Here is a 20,919-nt window from a genome sequence, read left to right on the forward strand (position 1 = left end):
CTGAGAGCAGAAGTTAAATTCTGTGAATAATGATTCATTTGATAAAGCAGTTTAATTATGTGGTCACTAGAAAATCACTTTTTTAGTCTAAGTGTCGGAGAGAATGTGGAGAAATATATGCAGACTTCACACAGACAGTAGAAATGTTAAAATTATATTGAATTTAAAGAGTGTTGAAAGGGAAAATGAATGTTTTCTAAAAATTCCCATAGATCCAGATTACAGTGAATTGTTCTTATTAGGTGGAATCCATCCTGAAATAAGAAATATTTACTTAGAATATTATATAAAATAAGGTCATTTACAGGTTTTAGAAACTTTGAGGGATTTTCATTCTACCATTTTATAAAACTAACATGGCAGGTATTTTAAATGCTCATTTCAGTATGTTTAAACTCAATACATTTAAATGTGACTGTTTTTTGGCTAACAAACAAACAAATAAAGAATGAAATCATTATTTCCTCACTACAGTTTCATCCATGGCAGTCAAGAGAGGGCTTTGAAACACTGTTTAGACCTTCATGTGGGAAATAAAATTTGCTGAAAATATAATTAAAGGGTCAGCTGAATGAATAAAAGGAAAAATCCTGATAAATAAAACTTTTTAGATGCTTTGTTTTGTGGTCAAACTTGGTCACAGACTCGTGACCTCAGTACTTCATGGCTACAGTCACAAGGAAAGTATATGAATACAGTATCTCATTAAAAATTGTATTGATTTAAAATAAGACTACATGTTTTAAAAAGGATGCAAGTGTAATCCATGAAATATCTACTCTGTTACAAGAAGGTTAACTGTAATTAAGTCAATATCAAGAGAGAGATGGACACAGCAGGTTTTCCTTTCAAGACAATACAACTGTGTCTAAAATGACACAAAAACTTCAAAATATCTTCAAAAAAATAAGTACCCCAAGTGAAAAAAAATCCATCCATGGTTTTGTTACTGCTGATCTACCAGAGGTGGTATTCACCATCAAGTTTCAGTTTCTTTGTGGCATTGAAGGGGTTTTAAATGTCATTGTCAGTCAAGAATATTTGCTGCTTCTTTGCCCAAAGCTTGTTTCTTAATTTCTTTGTTTGTGAACATGAATCATTTAGCGAAGCAATGACATTAAATCTTCTCTAAACTGAAATCAAAATTGTCCACAAAGTCATCACATGATGGATCTGTGTACTTATGAAAAAACAACGGCAGCTTCAAATACCACACACACACACACACACACTCATAAAGACATATTTGCATCCCTGACATTTTGACATCTATAAAACACTAGTAGCTAATTACGCTGTTTGAAACCATTTTACCAGAAGGCACAACATGAAAGTACTTTGCTCTCCTGTCTTCACACACTGTGACACCAGTTTAAGAGCTTAATTCATGTCTCACCTTGTTCGGAAAGCGAGCAATAAAATAACACAAGGGGATGTTGCTGACTGAGTTGTATTATTGCCACAGCAGAGAGAAAAATCACTGCTCTGTGATCACAGAATGACCCATAAAAGTGCAAAAAAAAACACAGTGGCTTAAACTTTTTGTTTTGTATCGATCTCTTCTCTCTCTGTGTCTCTGTTTGTTTGCTCAAGTAGAAAAGATTCACAAATGAGGTTAAAGCAAACAAGGAAGTGGGGTGACTGACACATGTTTCCAATGATTGGGAGCGCATGGTCCACCATTACTGTCTCATTCTGTCCTCTCACACAGTAGAGGAAACATGAGGCTGTGGGCCGCCCTGCTGCTCGCTCTGATCGCTGAGACTTTGGCTGCAGATGGTAAGTACACAAATAAAAACATTTTTAAAGGTCAGAAAGGATTTGTAGCTGGAACATGTTGGATGGTTGCTGGTCGTTAAGGTTTCATGTGTAAGTATAGTATTATAATGTTACATTAAGGGATGATCATCACCAAAACAGCGTCAACAGTTGAAGTCAGAAGTTTACATACACTTAGGTCGAAATCATTAAAACTCATTTTTTAACCACTCCACAGATTTCATGTTAACAAACTATAGTTTTAGGACGTCGGTCAGGACATCTACTTTGTGCATGACACAAGTAATTTTTCCAACAATTGTTTACAGACAGATTATTTCACTTATAATTCACTATATCATAACACCGGTGGGTCAGAAGTTTACATACAGTAAGTTTACTGCCTTTAAACAGCTTGGAAAATTACAGAAAATTATGTCATGGCTTTAGAAGCTTCTGAAGCTAATTAACATCATGTGAGTCAATTGACGGTGTGCCTGTGGATGTATTTTAAGGCTTACCTTCAAACTCAGTGCCTCTTTGCTTGACATTATGGGAAAATCAAAAGTAAGCTGCCAAAATCTTCATAAAAAAGCCAGACTACAGTTTGCAACTGCACATGGGGACAAAGATCTTACTTTTTGGAGAAATATCCTCTGGTCTGTTTGACTATAATGACCATTGTTATGTTTGAAAGAAAAAGGAGACTTGCAAGTTGAAGAACACCATCCCAACTGTGAAGCACGGGGGTAGCAGCATCATGTTGTGGGGGTGCTTTGCTGCAGGAGGGACTGGTGCACTTCACAAAATAGAAGGCATCATGAGGAAGGACAATTATGTGGCTATATTGAAGCAACATCTCAAGACATCAGCCAGGAAGTTAAAGCTTGGTCACAAATGGGTCTTCCAAATGGACAATGATCCAAAGCTTACTTCCAAAGTTGTGGAAAAAATGGCTTAATAAGGACAACAAAGTCATGGCAGTGGAGTGTCCATCACAAAGCCCCGACCTCAATCCAATAGTGGGAAGAACTGAAAAAGTGTGAGTGAGCAAGGAGGCCTACGAACCTGACTCAGTTACACCCATTCCGTCAGGAGGAGAAGGCCAAAATCCAGCAATTTATTGTGAGAAGCTTGTGGAAAGCTACCTGAAGCACAGAGCACTTTTCTGTATGTGACCTCCACAAAGACCCAGCAGTGCTTCTACTCCATTGTCTTCACGTTCAGCATCTATGTTGTGTTTCCACTGATCATTTTCTCTTTAACGTTGTCATTTCTATCTAAAGAGTCCTGTATGGGTCGCTGTGAGAATGGCTTTGACTCCAAGAAGACGTGCCAGTGTGACTCAATGTGCAAGTATTACAAGAGCTGCTGCTCCGACTTTGACGTCACCTGTGGCATGATGAGTAAGAAACCTCTCTGCTAGTTTATTTAAATCTATTCAGTAATATTGTGGGCTAGTGAAAATCATAAATTGATATTACTTTTTTTTTTCTCCCTTCAGCTCGCGGAGATACATTTGTGTTTGCAGAGGATGACGATGACAGTAAGCAGTTGGACAGTATCACTGCAACCCCTGGACATTCGGCACATGACCAGTCTTTTCCTGTTACCAGTCGTCAGGTCAAGCCCTCTGTTCTGAGTCGTCTGGTCAAGCCCACACCGCCACCCATCTCAGTCTTTGCTCACAGAGCAACACAACATCCAGAGAGCACACTAGAAATGACCAAACCTCCGCAACTGTTAGATACAACAATTCAAAGAGTCCCCCACACAGTCCCACCCACACCGCAGGTGGTCCCCATCACAACCAAAGCCCCTGAGATTGACACGGCAGCTGAGACGACCACTGCTTCGCTCACAGAGGCCACCACTGAAGCCCCTGACCCGGACGCTGAGACTTGCAGTAACAGGCCTTTTGACTCCTTCATGCAGCTAAAAAATGGCTCCATCTATGCCTTTAGAGGTGGGAAATTTTTACATTTGACAAACTTTCTTGTTGTAGAGGAATTGCATTGATGGTAACGTGGGTGTTTTCTCTTTGGTGTTTTTTAGGGGACTACTTTTTTGAACTGGACCAGAAGACAGTGCTCCCTGGTTATCCGAAGCTCATAAAAGATGTGTGGGGCATCAGAGGGCCTATTGATGCCGCCTTCACACGTGTCAACTGCCAGGGGAAGACCTATATCTTCAAGGTGGGGACAGAAATTAAATCTCTGACTTCTGTTGTGATGATAATGTAAATGCTTAAATGAGTCAAAATCTTTCAACAGGGAAACAAGTACTGGAGGTTTGACAACGGCGTGCTGGATGATGACTATCCTCGAGATATCAGTGTGGGTTTTGACAAGATTCCTGATCATGTGGATGCAGCGTTTGCCCTCCCTGCTTCCAATCACCATGGAAAAGAGAAGGTGTATTTTTTCAAAGGTGCAACCAGATTTTAAGCTATTTATGTATACATTCAGTCATTACTTTCATCATACACCTTACATGAAGTTACTTCAGTGTTGAGATATTTTAATTTCTCCATTTTTACCAGGTGATCAGTATTATCTGTATGAGTTTTTGCACCAGCCATCCCATGAGGAGTGTATCAGACTGTCCGAGAGTTCTCCATCCATACTGTTCAGACGCTACACTGACCTATACTACAACAACTATGAGCGTTTTTTCAGTGAGCTCTTCTCTGACTGTGAGTTCTGCTGTTATGGATCATTTGTGCTTCTTTTGGGTAAGGGGCAGGTGTTAAAATGTTTGCATCTTAATTTGTTTTTAACCTTCTTTAGTGCCTCAGCATCACGACAAACACCACTTCATTAACAAGGACTGGAAGGGCCTCAAATCTCCAGTAGACGCTGCCATGGCCGGCAGAATCTACGTCTCACCCTGGAGCTCAGTGCCAGACCGCAACGACCAGCCTGACCAGCAGTGGGGTCAACAACAAGGCCAACAGTGGAACCAGCGGTACGGACAGCAGTGGAACCAGCAGTACGGACAACAGTGGAACCAGCAGTGGGGTCGCAGGAGACAAAGCCGTTCACCCTTCTGGGGCTCCATGGCTGGGCAGGGGATGAACATGGGCCGGGACTTTGCTGAAAGGGGGATGGAAATGGGTCTGAGAATGGCAGAGAGGAGGATGGAATTGGAGGAGAGGCTTGGACGAGACTGGAGCAGACGGTGGGATCAAGACTGGGATCAGGACAGACGGAGAGACGGTTACCGCCAGAACAACAGAGGCAACTATGACTCCAGAGACAACCGCAGAGATGACAGGTCATTCTTCGATCTGACCCCAAGGAATCTGCCCATGCAGAGTGTCTACTTCTTTAAAGGAGGTAACAGCAGAGAAAAACATTATATACAATATGAGCTGCTGCTAGCAATTATACCCTTTATCAATTTATCTATTGATTAGTTGTACAATCAATTAATTGCGTAGTCTATAAAATGTCCGAAATTAGTGGAAAATCCTCATTTCAAGATCTCCAAATTGCTTGTTTTATCTGATCAACACTCCAAATGCCACAGTTATTTATTTAACAGTGATATACAACTGAGAAGAGAAGCAAATCCTCACCTTTGTTAAAGTCAAACCACTGAATATTTGGTGGTTTAAATGACAAACAATTAACAAATTCTCAAACTTGTTGTTGTTATCTATTGATTGACTAACATATCCCAACAGTCTTACCCATTGGCACGCTGCCAGAGCTTCATGAGATTGATGAATGCCAACATACTAATCATTCATTTCACCAAAACATCAAGTGTATTTCCCTGGTCTTCATGGTCCTCCTCAGCATGGATGGAAACTACATTTGCTGAATGAAATGTGAAGAATGAAATCCAATCATCAAAATATTCTGTGTTATAATATAACAATATTCTATTGTTCAAATTAATATGGACAGAAAACAGCGACAGACAGGGTGATGAAAGAAAACCTCTGTGAGTTGAGTTACAGACGCAGAGAGGAGGAGGAGGCTTTTTTATAACTAGTTTCACATGCTGTGTGTTTGTCCACATGACAAAGAAACACAAAATCACTGCATTTCCCCTTCACACTCACTTCTTCTTCTTGTGTACCTTTTAAGTATTTCTGCTTGACACATTTTTAGTGATACACAGTACTGTTATCTGCTTTATGTGTTTTGATGAACCACAGTGATGAAATTTATAAACTATTATGTGTTATAAAGCAGCATTGAAGCACATTGAGTCTATGCCTGTCATATGAAATGTGCTATATAAATAAACTGTTTTATGTGTTTTCCAGCTAAGTACTACAGAGTGGACCTCAGCACCAAGAGAGTTGACCACGCCGTGCCACCATATCCCAGATCCATCGCCCAGTACTGGCTCGGCTGCTCCGACACCACTGGAGCAGAGAAGAAGTAGTTTCAAATATTTTAGGTATTTAAATATAATCATTTGGACAAAATTTGTACATAACAGATCATTCTTTTTGGCTCAAACAGGCTGCTGTTGGCTGTTTAAAGTGTGTCTCACTGGCTCAGTGTAAGACATAACCAGCTACTGGTCAACATTAGCAAATATTGAAGATCAATAAAAGTCCGCACACTGCTGCTCAGCAATGTGGTCGGCCTTATCGTGGCCAAAGTTCAGATGGTTGATATTCTGCAGAGTTTTCTCCTTTGTACTCAACATCAGCTGACCTACTTTAGTAAATGCAACTAGATCAAGATGTGCAAAAGCTTCAGGGAAAATAAAACTGTTTTAAATCACATTTTCTAAACTTGCAAGTAGCAGGTCAGTTTTAGGCTACATTATGTTAGAGACGTCATGTCTGTGTTGTGTCTTCACAGTTCTGTGGTGCCATATAATTGTATCTAGAGAGTTCTTTACTGGAATGAAGAGAAAATGTTTATTTTCTCACCATTGATCATGAACATCACATTATGTACAGTGTATAAGAAAAATAAAGACAAGGTTGTTATTGGTTTCTTGCCAGATGGTCATACACATTTTTAAATGAGTAAGGAAAGTAAATAAATTTCCTAAATTGCAGTAATGTGGATTTTACCTAATAGCAGCAATATGTAACTTTCACAGCAGAGGTCTTGTTTGACAGTAGGCTGAGGACACATTGTTTTGCTCTCTGATCGTCTACACAGACTTAGTCACTATTCGTTTTATATTCACAATCTGTCTGTTCTCACTTGTGTTTTCACCTGTGACAAATAAAAACATCAGTACAGCAGCAAATTTTATTCTCATGCTTAAATTAGACCTGTTTTTGCTTGAATCAAGAACACAGTTCATCATCATTCTTCATAGCTGTTGTGATATTTGTGCCACTTGCTCTTCTCTTCCTAGAATAAAACACCACTCTGCACTCTTCTGACACAGGAAGTAGACCGAGTGCAAAGACCAAGCCCTGATTTTACTGTTCTTGTTTGTATGCAGTTAATACAACACGCCACACCTGAGCAAATAAAAACAACTCTCATTTACTTGTCCAAATATTCAATGTTCAGCTGCCAACACTGAATGCTACAAGGGGAAATTACCCAAATATCACACCTGATATTCTGTAGTTTTTTGCCCCATTTACCATGTGTTTCTTGTACTTTCCTTAGAATTTAGGCTAAATGTGAAGGTCATTTTGTGATCACAAATACTGCATAAATGTCACATACATATATACTACAGTATATTACATTTTTTCCCTTTGTGGCTGTTATGGTGATGCCTACAGAATAATAAAAAGTACAGTACAGGTGTACTTGGATCAGACCTGCTGATGACGTGGTTTGTCCGAGGTTATGAGTGTTTGATCATGATGTTTTCTTTGTTCATCAAGGTCTTTTTATTTTTTGATCATGACATTTTCATAGCAGGGTTCATCATTCACACTGACCACTGCGCCTTCATTGGCGATAACTTCAGTGAGACTCACAGCGTCCCCTGCTGGTCCGACAGTCAGGTAACCACTTTCACTTATATTGGGGTCGTCACCCTGCCCTCTGTCTCCCTCAGTCCTCGGCTCTGACCCCGAGTCAGCTGAAGCCACCTCTGGCACGCTCTTCAAAATGGATGACAAAGGCCTTTTAGGAGGGCCACTCTCTGTTGATGCAGCGCCGTTAGCACCCGCTGTGTCAGGGGAGTTGAGAGAAGCATGTTTCCTCCTGATGGGTTTACATATGCCAACTTCTCCTCCAGAAGGCCCTTCCTGCTCCCACACACTCGCCCGAGCTCCAAGCTTCCTCCTGGGTGGTTTGGTGATCCCTTCAGCACCCTTGGGTTTGGGCCTGCCAGGATCCTGCTCCCTTTGTCTCTGGAGGCTTCCAAGTCGCCGTAGCATGGCCTGGACGGGGCCCTCTGAGCTCGACTCTACCTTCGATACGGGCCGACCCGCCTTACCCACCGTCACATACACTGTGGTGACCTTATTTGCATCAGAGGTAGTTGACACCTGGTTCCCTTTGTGAGCAGCAGTGTTGGACATAGTCCGTCTTCGTCCTGATGCCCCAGGGACCTGCAGGGTGGAGCGGGACGGGGTGTTTGAGTTTCTGTCTACTTCCTGTTCCCCTGCCTCACAGCCTGATTCCTGGTTGTCTGTCGCCTGCACATCCACCCCATCCTCCCTCTCCTCACCCTCAGCCCCATCTCCCTCCCCAGGTCTAGCTGCACCTCCCTGACTTTGTAGGGCAGAGAGCATCAAAACCCCCCAGGTAGACTTGGATTTGTTGCGAGGGTGTCCAGAAAGAGCGCTGGGGTCCTGAGTCGAGCCACGCCTCTCCTTGGGGCTGAAGCGGGTGCCCTCGGCAAAAGAGACAGACGGCCGTTTGGATTTGGCAATGCTGGAAGTGCGGGGGATGTTGAATGGTGAGGTTATGTCCTCACTGCTGAAGCCTGATGGGTCCAGGAACATGTTACACTTGGAGCTCATCTCCTGGAACTCGCCGCCCGCCACTGCCGGGATGTCTGTTAAACAGAGAGAAAAAGTAAAACATACGAAGACACAGATGAAAGTGCAAAACTGAATCAACAGAATATCAAAGGCAATGAACCATAGCAGTTCTGCTCATCACCAAAAGAGGGCAACGTAGAGTTACATGAATCTCTGTTGCTACCTTCTCTCGGAGGGACACAGTAGAGTGCCTCTTCCTCCTCCTCATCAGTGTCGAAGGACGACCCTTCAGTCACCCAGCCAGTGGAGGGAGGCTCAATGAAGCTGTGGTTGAAGGTCAGCTCCGGGTCATGGTGAGATACTGTGTGTGACATGAAAACACAGATCACATGACATAAATGATAAATGTCAGTCAAATCTGTGTAAGAGAGGGTTTACGGTTTTAAGGGGCATTTCTCAGAAGCTAAGAGCCCTTTCATTCATTTCTTTTCATTTGTAATTAGACATGATAAAGATTTCTTTGCAGTTTGATGGAATAATTATAAATTAAAGGTGCAGTGTGTAAGATTTAGTGGCATCTAGCAGAACTGACTTGACAGAAATGGAATATAATATTCATAAGTATGTTTTCATTAGTGTATAATCACCTGAAAATAAGAATTGTTGTGTTTTCATAACCCTAGACTGAGCTCTTTTTATCTACATAGGTAGCGGAGCCCGCCGTGTTGCACCACCATGTTTCTACAGTAGCCCAGAATGGACAAACCAAACAGTTCTTCTAGAGAGAGCCTTTTTTTCTGTTTTTTGCGAGTTTCACAGCCACCATACATTCTCCTAATCACATGTAAGGGGAGGGGTATTCAGTTGGTTGCAATCTGCAACCTCACCACTAGATGCCACTAAATCCTTCACACTGCACCTTTAAGTTGGTTGTCAAATATTGAAAGGTCAGTCCATGTAATCCAATATGTAGTGAAGAAGTTTGAAAACGGAAAAGAAAGTTCAGCAGTTTGTAGTTTTAGTTTCATTGTCTTGGAGATATCCCTCCTTCAAATAACAGTATTTTACCAATCCAAGCATAGAGGAGGGACCTTTCTGGATTAACAAAGGAGTCATTATGTGATCAATCATGTAGGCTTTTCAAAAACTTGAAATGTAAAAGAAATGAAGATTTAAAAGCAAAATATCACTGAGAAACAACTGATTAAGTGCACTATGTCCACCTGCGTTGGGTGAATAAAGAGTTTAAATAAACCTCATGAAATTCATGATGAAGTCTGTCCAGCCTTGTCCATTCATATATCCACAATGTCTGTAGTTGTGGTGTTTGTACACAATCCTTAAATTACAACACTGTTAATTATTGTGCTGTCAAACTGACCGGTCACACGAGGCAGGCCCGAGGACCAATCAGAGATACAGGGGAGGGCAGCACCGATGTTTGCCAGGACGCTGTAGACGTGATATTTCATCCGAACAGACCAACCTCCATCAGCCACAGCCGCCCTGGAAAAAAGGAGGTTGAGAATGGTTGATTTTGTGTGCAGTTGAATCTCACTAAATCATATTGTAGGAAACTGAATGTATTTCTGCCACCTGAAGTGTCCTAATAATTGAAATACATTGAAATTCACACCATTTAGCTTTTTTTAGAGATATTTGACATGAAGCCATAGAAAAGAATTAGACACAGGGACACAAGGTAACAACATTTCACGGGACCTTGTTTTGCTTTGTTTTCTCATTTAGAAAAGCTTATTGTGCCATGCAAAAATGATAAAAAGTAAAAAGTATAAAAAGGAAAAAACGTTCAACTATCAAACTACCAGAATAAGCAGAACAGCATGATGCATGGTGGAGGTTCGGCATTTTCTGATTTAATCTAACTTGTTCCAAAAATAAAATTAAAACCCATGTAATTTTAAAAACATATGTAAAAGAGGATGCTTGTGATGACATTCCCAGCTTGTTCAGGATTTTGACACTTATATAAATGTTGTGAACAACGTGCAGAAACATCTAAATAAATGGATTCACTTCCAAATTAAAGCAAGTATTTTCACTCTTCACACCTGGTTTTTCGCTGGCTTGGCAAACATCATGAAACTCCCCAGAATGAGACAAATCTCATAAAAACTAACTTAACACAGGAATAACATGAAGGAATTATGGTTTCACCTACAGACCGTCCTGTGATGTCTCCTCTAGACCATCAGCCCACATTCAACACAAACACGCCTCACGTCACAACCTATGATATATAAGAGTCTGTGCTTTTAGTCATGTTTAGTTAAAATATGACATTTGACTCAAGCAAAGAAGATGTACTTTCGATAGCGATGAGTAATCCAAGCAAAAACTAGAGAGTTAATTCTTCCAGATTCTGGGTTCTGTTTGCTACATCAATAAGTTTTTGCTCCGTTCTGGAGCTCAAGCAGAAATGTTATCAACATAACTAACAGTTTAATATGGAAGTGAGTAATGTAGCAAAGGCCAAACTATATCCAGTTCAGTTCGAGGCAGTCCAGTAGTGTTTGGACATATACACAATGCTAAAAGGAGATCATGTCCAGAGAGGGAAGTGAGGTACAGACCTGTCTTTCTCATCGATGGGGCGTCCTCCACAACACAGACAGCAGCAGAGTACAGCTACCAGCAGCAGGAGCAAGGGAACCAGTATACCTGCTAGCAGAGCGCCTCGGCCACCTGACACACACATACAGACACACACACACACACACACACACACATATATAGTATGTACTGTGTATGCACATCAAAAAACAGACATTTCAAGTGCATGTACCACAGGTATAAAGAGATGCGTTTGGATGGATGGTCAGACATACTGTTGGGGCAGGCACCAGTGACTGGTTGGCAGCTGACCCCCTCACCACAGTCGCAGGCAGAGGAACAGTTGAGGCCGAACTGCAGCGCAGGGCAGCTGTTGTTACAACTGGAGAAGGACAGAGAATCACGTAATTACATCTCTGCAGCAAAGAAAACAGCCTGCGTGTGAAGGCTGAATCATGATCTATTTTAGTACTCAGTGAAAATACAATCATGACACAGTAACAGAGAGAAGTTTAAAGGGAACATACTGGAGGTTTTGCACAGGTATTTTTGCTTTTATTTGACAGTTTAAAAGTGAAGAGCAACTAATATATGGGTTTTTTTCTCCATCTTTATTCAAGAGTGTGGTCTTTCATTTTGAGAGCAGGATTTATCAATTTCACGTTCAGATTTTTCCCCCAAAGCCCGGCTCTCGCAATCAAATAGTCCCTGATTGTCCTTAAAATTTGCTCTGCTTCTGCTCAAACTGTATGCTTGCACTCAGGTATATTGTTGAATCCTCCAGTCAATAGAAGGCCAGGTGTAGTGTTGACCCTGCGTCTTGGCCTTCTATTGGTTGGGGAATTTTTGACAGGGTTGTTGCACAAAAAATCTGCGAGCAGAGCAGAAATCTGAGAGCAGAAGTTTCACGAGTGCACAGAAGCAGCCTGAGTGTGAGGAGAAGGGCTGAAGCTGAAGCTGGAGCAGGAAATCTGTGCAAGCAACAATAAATCTGAGTGCAAGCATAGAGTTTGAGCAGAAGCAGAGCGAATCTAAGCAAAGCAGGCACTATTTAAGTACAAGGGCAGGGTTTCAAGGGAAAGAATTACAAAATCTGAACGTGAAATCAATAAATCATGCTCTCAAATTGAAAGACTACACTCTTGAATAAAGATAGGAAAAAAGAACCATACTAATACTAATTTCATATGCTCTACATTGCTGCAAGCAACTTTAAAAAGCAAACTGTGAGTTGCTGTTGTCGTATTTCAAAATAACCTCTTATTCAAGTTCAGAGAAGCTCCAGCATGTTATTTAAGAGTCAGCTGATGAGCAACAAGAAACCAAAAAACTGGGTTTGATTTTTTTTTTTTTTAAGTCGACTGTCAAATCTCAGGCGCAGAGCTACCATGAACGCATCATGAATAGCAACTGCACAACAATATGGCGGTAAAAAATAAATAAAGATGACAATGACCAGTTTCAAGCTATTCAAGTCTCTGTTAGGTGGTTTTTATATGAAGACTGATTTTGGTAAATGATCAACAGTAATGTAAAGTCCATTATAGTGGTTAAAATATGCAAAACTGTTAAAAACAAAAGTATATTGTATGCATCAGTAGGGGGTAAACAGTCTAGGATTCATGTGTATTACATTTTTAAAGCAGTATTTCACTTCAATCATGATACACATAATACACATTTATCATGCTTTTGCCATTTTCAGCACATGATAAAACAATATTGCTTTGATTTCTCTTGCTTGTGTAACTATCAAAAGAATAATTCTCTCAACAAAGTGTATAATGATGTGATAAATGTGACTACAGGTGGCCTGAGTGTGTGTGTGTTTTCAGTGAAACTATATCCCTGTCCAAAGAGAAACATTAAGTTTGTGGCTCACCTCTCTCCCTGAAAGCCTGGCTGACAGACACATCTTCCTGTCACATGATGACAGTCACCATGGAAACATGGGCCACACGGGAAGCGGCAGGCGTCTCCGTATGTCCTGTCAGAGCAGGCCTCCTCACACCTGGCAAGTGATGACCGGGAACACAAATGTGTTTTTGTTACTGATGAGGACATCTCATTGATCTACATTCATTTTCTAACCATCTGTCTTCATTGCATCTATATCAGTTATTCATTCTGTGCATATTGTCCCAAACACTGGATATCGCAGGCATAAACAAAGGATTGTCGGTCCTCAACGCCCTCATTTACACAGTCCATAATAAGCATGCTCGCTCTTGAGGCTGGCTATTTTAGGAATTGGACAAGCAAAGACGTCATCAAGGATAATTTTCATGCTCCTTTTCAACTTATGACCCTCACCAAAGGCTACAAGGACCGTACAATTGATTTCACATGTACCAGCACATTCACTGCAAATCACATAATCATGTCACTATGTTTTCCACTTTGTCTAAAGCATAGTGTAAGCTTTGTGGAGATGGAGATGTTATCATCACATGACAATGCAGTTGTGAGCAGCTACTGATTTGATAATTCTTCCTTGGTAGCAGGCTCAGCTTCTTGTAGGAAAACTCTGCCACATCATCCTTTCTTTTCTGGGTTTGATGTTTTGACTACAAGGCTGCTCAGTGAAAGTGACTTTGCCAGCTAATTCTCAGATGTTGGGACTTCCCATGAACAGCTGTATGCACTTAACCGTGTTAAAGTGCCACAGACTGTCCGCACTGAAATACGTTTCAAGTCTCTGCAAGTTCATTTTCATATCATGGTGAAATAAATAGAAACCAATAGCTGATTGAGAAGTATATAAGCATGCTAATATCTCATGGCAGAAGTTGTCAAACTTGGGGTTGGGGCCCCTTACAGGTTCACTTGGTATGCAGACACGTCACAAGACACTTTCAAGTTTTATAAAGGGTTGTGATATTTCTTTGATGTCTTTTAATAACTATATGGATAGAAAGAATGTGCTCATTTCCTCCACTCCCTTTTGTCCTTGTTATTTCTAGCTGGCTGCTAATAAAAGTATCAAAACTATGTTTTAATAAAACAAATTATGTAGGTTGTAATTATTTGAACATCATTTTTAAAATACTCGATTCAGAAATTCCTTCATGCTTTTCAAAAATAGAGACTAAAAGCAACTCTTACTCAGACTAAAATGATAGCTCACTGGAATTAAAATAGACAGAAAAGTTGAGAAACTGTTTTTTGTGTACTTCGAAAATGGTTAACAGTGATGTTAAGTAACTTAAAAGTGATTTATGTTATTATAAGTTTAGAGCTGTAACTAATGATTATTTTCATGATCGATTAATCATTTAGTCAATAGAATGCTACAAAATTGTCTCAGAGCCTGCCATGACATTTTCAATTTTGCTTGTTTCACCAGACTAACATCCCAAAACTAAGACATTGAGTTTACATTGTCATATATGTCAAAGAAAATCATCACAGTTGATAAGCTGGAATTATAAACATTTGGCATTTTTGCTTGAAAAATGACAGAAACAATTATCAGAATAGTTTCTGATTCATTTTCTTTTGATCAACTAATCGACTAATCGTTGCAGTTATATATAACAAACATGCTCATGTATACATCAGACACACCTGGGTCCCGTCCATCCAGGATCACACCTCCAACATTTCCCGGTTTTTGGGTCACAGGGCTCATTGTTCCTGCATCGTGGACACCTTTCCTTGCAGCCATCACCAAAGTAACCAGACGGACACGGGTGGTCGCATCGTGTACCGTTCCAGCCGGGCTCACAGGCAGCACACACACCATCAGTAGCGGAGCAGTGCTGGTTGTCTTTACAGTAACCACAACTAGGTTCAAGAGACAAGAGAGTTCATCATGGACAGAAACTCACAGGTGAGTCTACAAACAGATGTGTCAACGTTTACACCTGCGCACAGACACTCACCTCATTTTACATCCGCTGCCGTACTTCCCCGCTTCACAGGGCTGGTTGCAGAAGGCTCCTTTGTAGCCCAGGTGGCACAGACACTGGCCAGTGGCCGTGTCACAGCTGCTGTGTTTGAGGTCACAGTTACAACGCCGGTCACAGCTGGGCCCCCACCAGCCTGTCACACACTCACACACACCGGTCCGCTGGTTGCATGGCGACAGGTAGCAGTTGCAAGTGCCGGAGCATTTCAGCGCCCAGTGCCCCTTTTTGCACTGGCACCGGCCTGTCAGCTGGTCACAGTCGGAGCTCGAGGAGCCCCCGGTGACGCACTGGCACGGCTTGGAACAGGTTGGCGTCCACCAGCCCTTGTCGCAGGTGCAGTCTCCGCTGATGGGGTTGCATTGACCGTGGCGGGCACATTTGCAGGCGTTTTGGCACAGCTGACCCCAGCGATTGGAGTTGCAGGTGCACTCGCCAGTGACGGCGTGACAGCGACCATGTGGGTGGCACTGGCACACCTGGCGACAGTCTGATGCCCAAAACTCAGGAGGACAACCTGGTTAATAAAATAAAAAAACACACAGGGAGTACATATAATACATAAAACTGTACAAAAACAAGAAATCACCTTTAATGCAATTTGTTATTAGTGACTCAGGTCTTTGTGGTTAAGTATTCAAATTCTGTACATTTTGCTGCCTATCCTGACTATAAAACCATGCAGATCAAATCAACATTGCAAACTAGAATAACCTGAATGGTAACTTAAAGTCCCCCTCTATTTAAAAAAATGTATTTTGCTTGTTGTTAATTTACTTACATGTTATTGTTACTACAAATGTTTGAGCTTCACTGTGAGGGTGATGTATGTGCAGGGATTGTTTTCACATTCATCTGCTGGAGGGGGAAAGTTTCTCTGTGCTCACCTTTAGTTTAAGACTTGCACATGTGAGCAAGATTTGTGACATCACAACTAAACTTAGCACAAAAAGTAAGGAAATTTGTGTTTGGTAGATTATTTCTTTGTTGTAACAATGCTTCTTGGCAATAAATCTTATACTACTGGAAAGCCTGTTCATTTCCCTTTTAAATGGTGCCACATTTGTAAGGAACATGCATTTGTGGGATGAACAGCAGAGCTGAGTATGTGGATTGCACCCATGAAAAATTTGCCAAATTTTCTCTGCCAATGCCAAACAGCTTATTCTGCCATTGACTCTTGTTTGGTGTTTGGTGGATTGGATGATTGAAGTTTGAAGAAACAAGACATATTGGCAATTAAACAATTTATTCATTTAACAAACAGGAGCCTCAGTAGCGTGTGGAAGAACCATACACAGCCACAACAGCCTGGCACCTTCTCCTCATGCTGGTCACCAGCCTGGTCACACACTGCTGTGGGATGGCATCCCATTCTTCAACCAGCATTTGTCGCAAGTCAGCCAACGTGGTTTTGTTGATCACTCTGGCACGAACAGCACGCCCAAGCTGATCCCACAAGTGCTCAATGGGGTTGAGGTCAGGACTGCTGGCAGGCCATTCCATCCTCTCCACTCCCAAATTCTGGAGGTAGTCTCTGATAAACCCTGCTCTGTGGGGGCGAGCGTTGTCATTTTGGAGGATAGAGTTCGGTCCCAGACTGTGGAGATATGGGATTGCCACTGATTGCAGAATCTCATCTCGATATCTCTCTGCATTGAGATTGCCTCCAATGATGACAAACCTTGTTTTTTACAGTGAGGGAGATGCTGCCCTACACCATCACACTGCCTCCACCAAAAGATGTTACTCTATCGGTGCAATCAGCATAGCGTTCTCCACGTCCTCTCCACACTTTGACCCTAAGATCCAACTGCCGTAGGCAGAATCTGGACTCATCGCTGAACATAATGTTCCTCCAAATGTTCAGGTTCCAGTGCACGTGTTGCCGACACCAGCGCAAACGGGCCTGTTGGTGAAGGGCAGTCATGGCAGGCCTCCTGACAGCCCTATGAGACCGGAGATTGGCTGCGTGCAGTCTGTTCTGGATTGTCTGGGCAGAGAGCCATCGGCCAAATCGTCCCGCAAACCTTGACTGCAAATCTGTAGAAGACAGCCTACGGTGCTGACAGGGTGAGAAACTGTCTTCTTGGGGTGTCGTCTTCTTGGGATGCCCACTTTGCGGCCTGTCTCTGACATCTCCCATTATATGGAACTTGGCCTTCACTTTGGAGGGCCCTAGTACTTTTGGTACTAGGGCTCACTCCAAATAATGCCGCAACTTGGTTTTGCAGAACACCAGCTTGAAGTTGCCCTATCGCACGGGCCCGATTCTTGGAGAAGACACCTACTGACCACTGTAGCAGGGCCCATGCTCACGGGTGCTTCTGGCACCTGGGGGTACTAGAAGCTCAAAACAAGAGTCAATGGCAAAATAAGCTGTTTGGCATTGGCAGAGAAGATTTGGAAAATTTTTCAATCCACATACTCAGCTCTGCTGTTCATCCCACAAATGCATGTTCCTTACAAATGTGGCACCATTTAAAAGGGAAATAAACAGGCTTTCCAATGGTATAAGATTTATTGCCAAGAAGCATTGTTACAACAAAGAAATAATCTACCAGACACAAATTTCCTTACTTTTTGTGCTAAGTTTAGTTTGGAGCCAATATGCTGCTTACACAAGTGTGATGTGGAAACTTGAAGCCTCCAGTGCAAATACACTGAGAAGTTACTTAACAGTTAAACTTTTGAAATGAACAATATTTGCATATTCATAGATTCTGGATTTTTCAGTGAGGGAGAAAGAGCAGAAGTCATTTTAAGAATCTTTAACTTGATAATTGAACTTTTTTGTGGAAAAAACATCAGATACATATTAGCATTCAATGTCTTGAAACATATCTGGAGAGTATCTTTAAAAATGACCCAAGAGCTGTCTAAAATCATATATAATAAGAAATATCATTTGTAAGAAACACACAAGTTTACAGTGTAATTTTGCAAAAATCTACTGACTATACTATCAATGGTATAGTCAGTTTTACACAATACAACCTGTGCAGTGTTCATCAGACTAGCTAGAATACTTTTTTTTTTTAAAAGGTTACATGAATCCACAGATGACCAAACAGCTCAAGTTGTTTATTGTCACTTACGTGTTTTACACTGAGCTCCATAGTAGCCAGGTGGGCAGCGACACACTCCAGGATACACACAGAGCTCATCCTTCTGGCAGGCCTGCTCACCCTCACACACAGCTACACACACACACACACACACACACACACACACACACACAAAGTCACTTTTGGGGTATTTACATACACTTACATTCATTTCCTTACCCTAACCATATCCATAGGCACCTGGTTATGTATTAAAACGGGGGAGCAAACTTCGAAAGATACATAATTGGTAGGGGGGGTCTTGTAATTTAAAACACATTTCCTGCATTTCTACACAACCTAACCTCTTGGATTAAGTCAAGAAACAGCCACCTGCACTAGTCTAGACTAGTTAGATTGAGGGTGCTATGAAAACCAGGAATGGATCAAGAACAGTATATAATTGGATGGATCAGGACAGGAAATGATTATTAGAAGAATGAAATAGAACTATTTCATATTTGAAATTATATTCATAAAAACATTATGTAGCCTAAAATGTTAGTAGGTTGCAGGCTACTGGGCCATCTTTGAGGTCAAATGAGGACAAATAATTTATATAAATGAAATAGTCTTACAACACATCACTGTATGATTTGTATAATTAAACCTGGTTAAACAATGTTAAACCTGAGCTATTCTCAAAACTCACAAGGCCTTATTCAAAGTCTAACAACTGCAACAAAGTACAAACAATTTGGATGAATGAAATGGCCTCACTACAACTATCTAATGCCAATCCCTCACACAGGTTCTAGTGGTAGCTGTTGTAGTTGTAATGTCATACTGGAATGAATAATCATAACTTCACTTCAACCTACATTATCTCAAATCAAGGACTATTTTAATGCGTAACTCAGAAGGTGATTTTTGCTCCTCAAGACTTAAAAAGGCCATTTTAGTTGAGGACGAGACCTTACTGCCCCTTATAATAAACTTGTATGAGAAAATGAGAGAATAATCATGATGATGAAAGCACAGCGCAGAGTACGGAGTGATGTGTCATAATATTTCAAAATAATTATGTCCAAAATCTGACGAAAACTGCAACTTAAGCAGAGTATTTTGCAGAAGTCTGAACAAGTTACTTTCCACTCCAGAATATTTGATTGTTTGTTAATTCAGACACTTTGGCACTGTGAGGAACGCTGTCTGCCTGTCTCACAACTTGTTGGACTGAACCAACTCAAAGGGTGGTCTGAAAACGTAATAGAAAGATGATCATAGACATAGGCTGCTTAAATATAATCACCTGATTGTGGAGACTGTATGATGGTAAGTTTATTTTTAAAAAGACAAAAAGAGGGATAGAAAAACCATAACTTTGCTCCCCCTAATTGAATAATGGGGATGCATTTGCTCCACTTACTCCATTGCTCAGGCACCTTTGACCATAACTACTACTTGCCTAAACTTAACCCTTCCGCTAACCCCTACCACTGACTCAAAAATCAGCTTTTACCAATTGGGGACACGGCTTTTGTCCCCAATTGCACAAACCACCACCAATCAACTGGTCTTAAGTCTGGTGTGTGTCCCTGAAAGTGACTTAAGTCATATCACACATACACACACACATTCACACACACACACAGCATACCAGTGGATAAGAAACCAGGAAAAACATGGAGGCAGTAAAACCATAATTCCTACAGATTGCTGTTTATTTGAATAGTGAAACTCACGTATGGTGCACTCTTTTCCTTCTTGATGCCATCCAGTGCAACAGACCAGGGTGGAGGGATCCCTGGATGTATATTAAAAAGTAAATTAGCCTGACAAATCTGAAACTTATCGGGAGGAATGAGGACTTACTGAACATCTTTTATCTACCCAGAGAAATAAGCCAGGAAAAGATTTAAACATCCACAGAGCTGTCAAGCACACATTATACTTCTGTATGAAATGCAGAAGTATAATGTGAGAAACACATTGCTCAAAGGCACGACACTTTATCATAGGAATTGTTTTTATATCCTGATTTTCTTAATGGGTCCAGAGATGTAAAAATTTTTCTTTCACTAGCTTCTGTAACTGCTCTCATTACTTGACCAAACACTAAAAAGACAACAGGTGTGGGTGAAGGTTGAACATTGAAGTGTACCTGGGATTCTGGCAGACGTTCTTCCCAGCAGGGTCCAGTGTGTGTGAGGAGGACAGCGAGCAGCAGAGCAGAGCACTCAGAGCTCTGAGGAGAGGCTTCATCTCCACACCAGTGACCAAAGACCCAAAACCTGGGACCAAAGCTCTTCAATTCAATCAAGTTTATGTCCAACCAGTTCCTGACTCCTCTCGCTTCTTTCTTTCCTCTTAACTTCCACTCAGAGGGAGCACAATGAGAGCCAGTATCTCTCTTTCTGTCTACCCTCCACCCTTCCCTCCTTCCCCTTTTCTCTCTCTCTCTCTCTCTCTCTCTCTCACTCTCCTGTGAGTCGTCTTGTGGCTCCAGTGCAGTCAGAGAGGTCGAAGCCCCCGGGTTTCCTCTTCCCATTTCCTGGGGAAGTCAGAGCCACTTCCTTCTATTCAGCCAGACACAGAGCTTTTTAAAGATGGTCGAACACTAACACACAAAACTCGCCGCACACACACATGTACAAACACTCAACACATACCCCTGATGTTCGCCCTTTTCCCAGAATCTATTGTTGAAAGTCCTCCAGGAGATGATGAAGAAAACCTCCTTATAAGTCGAGAA

General features: G+C 41.5%; 2 protein-coding genes across 2 annotated transcripts; one reads left to right on the plus strand and one right to left on the minus strand.

Moving 5' to 3' along the window:
* Positions 1–1,721: 1,721 nt before the first annotated feature.
* On the plus strand, positions 1,722–6,386 carry vtna (vitronectin a). The gene is made up of 8 exons (XM_042414487.1): positions 1,722–1,779; positions 3,045–3,164; positions 3,263–3,724; positions 3,814–3,953; positions 4,032–4,188; positions 4,301–4,453; positions 4,548–5,096; positions 6,038–6,386. The coding sequence occupies exons 1-8, from the start codon at positions 1,722–1,724 to the stop codon at positions 6,157–6,159; spliced, it is 1,761 nt and encodes a 586-aa protein (XP_042270421.1). The 3' UTR covers positions 6,160–6,386.
* A 91-nt stretch (positions 6,387–6,477) lies between these two features.
* On the minus strand, positions 6,478–20,527 carry scarf1 (scavenger receptor class F, member 1). The gene is made up of 11 exons (XM_042415424.1): positions 20,329–20,527; positions 19,910–19,971; positions 18,216–18,317; positions 15,094–15,634; positions 14,777–14,995; positions 13,092–13,220; positions 11,485–11,591; positions 11,230–11,341; positions 10,017–10,141; positions 8,859–8,996; positions 6,478–8,709 (listed from the first exon to the last, which is right to left on the minus strand). Exons 1-11 carry the CDS (start codon positions 20,427–20,429, stop codon positions 7,592–7,594), a joined length of 2,754 nt encoding a protein of 917 aa, XP_042271358.1. The 5' UTR covers positions 20,430–20,527; the 3' UTR covers positions 6,478–7,591.
* Positions 20,528–20,919: the final 392 nt, after the last annotated feature.

Source organism: Thunnus maccoyii, chromosome 6, assembly GCF_910596095.1.
Source record: "Thunnus maccoyii chromosome 6, fThuMac1.1, whole genome shotgun sequence".
Lineage (NCBI taxonomy): Eukaryota > Metazoa > Chordata > Actinopteri > Scombriformes > Scombridae > Thunnus > Thunnus maccoyii.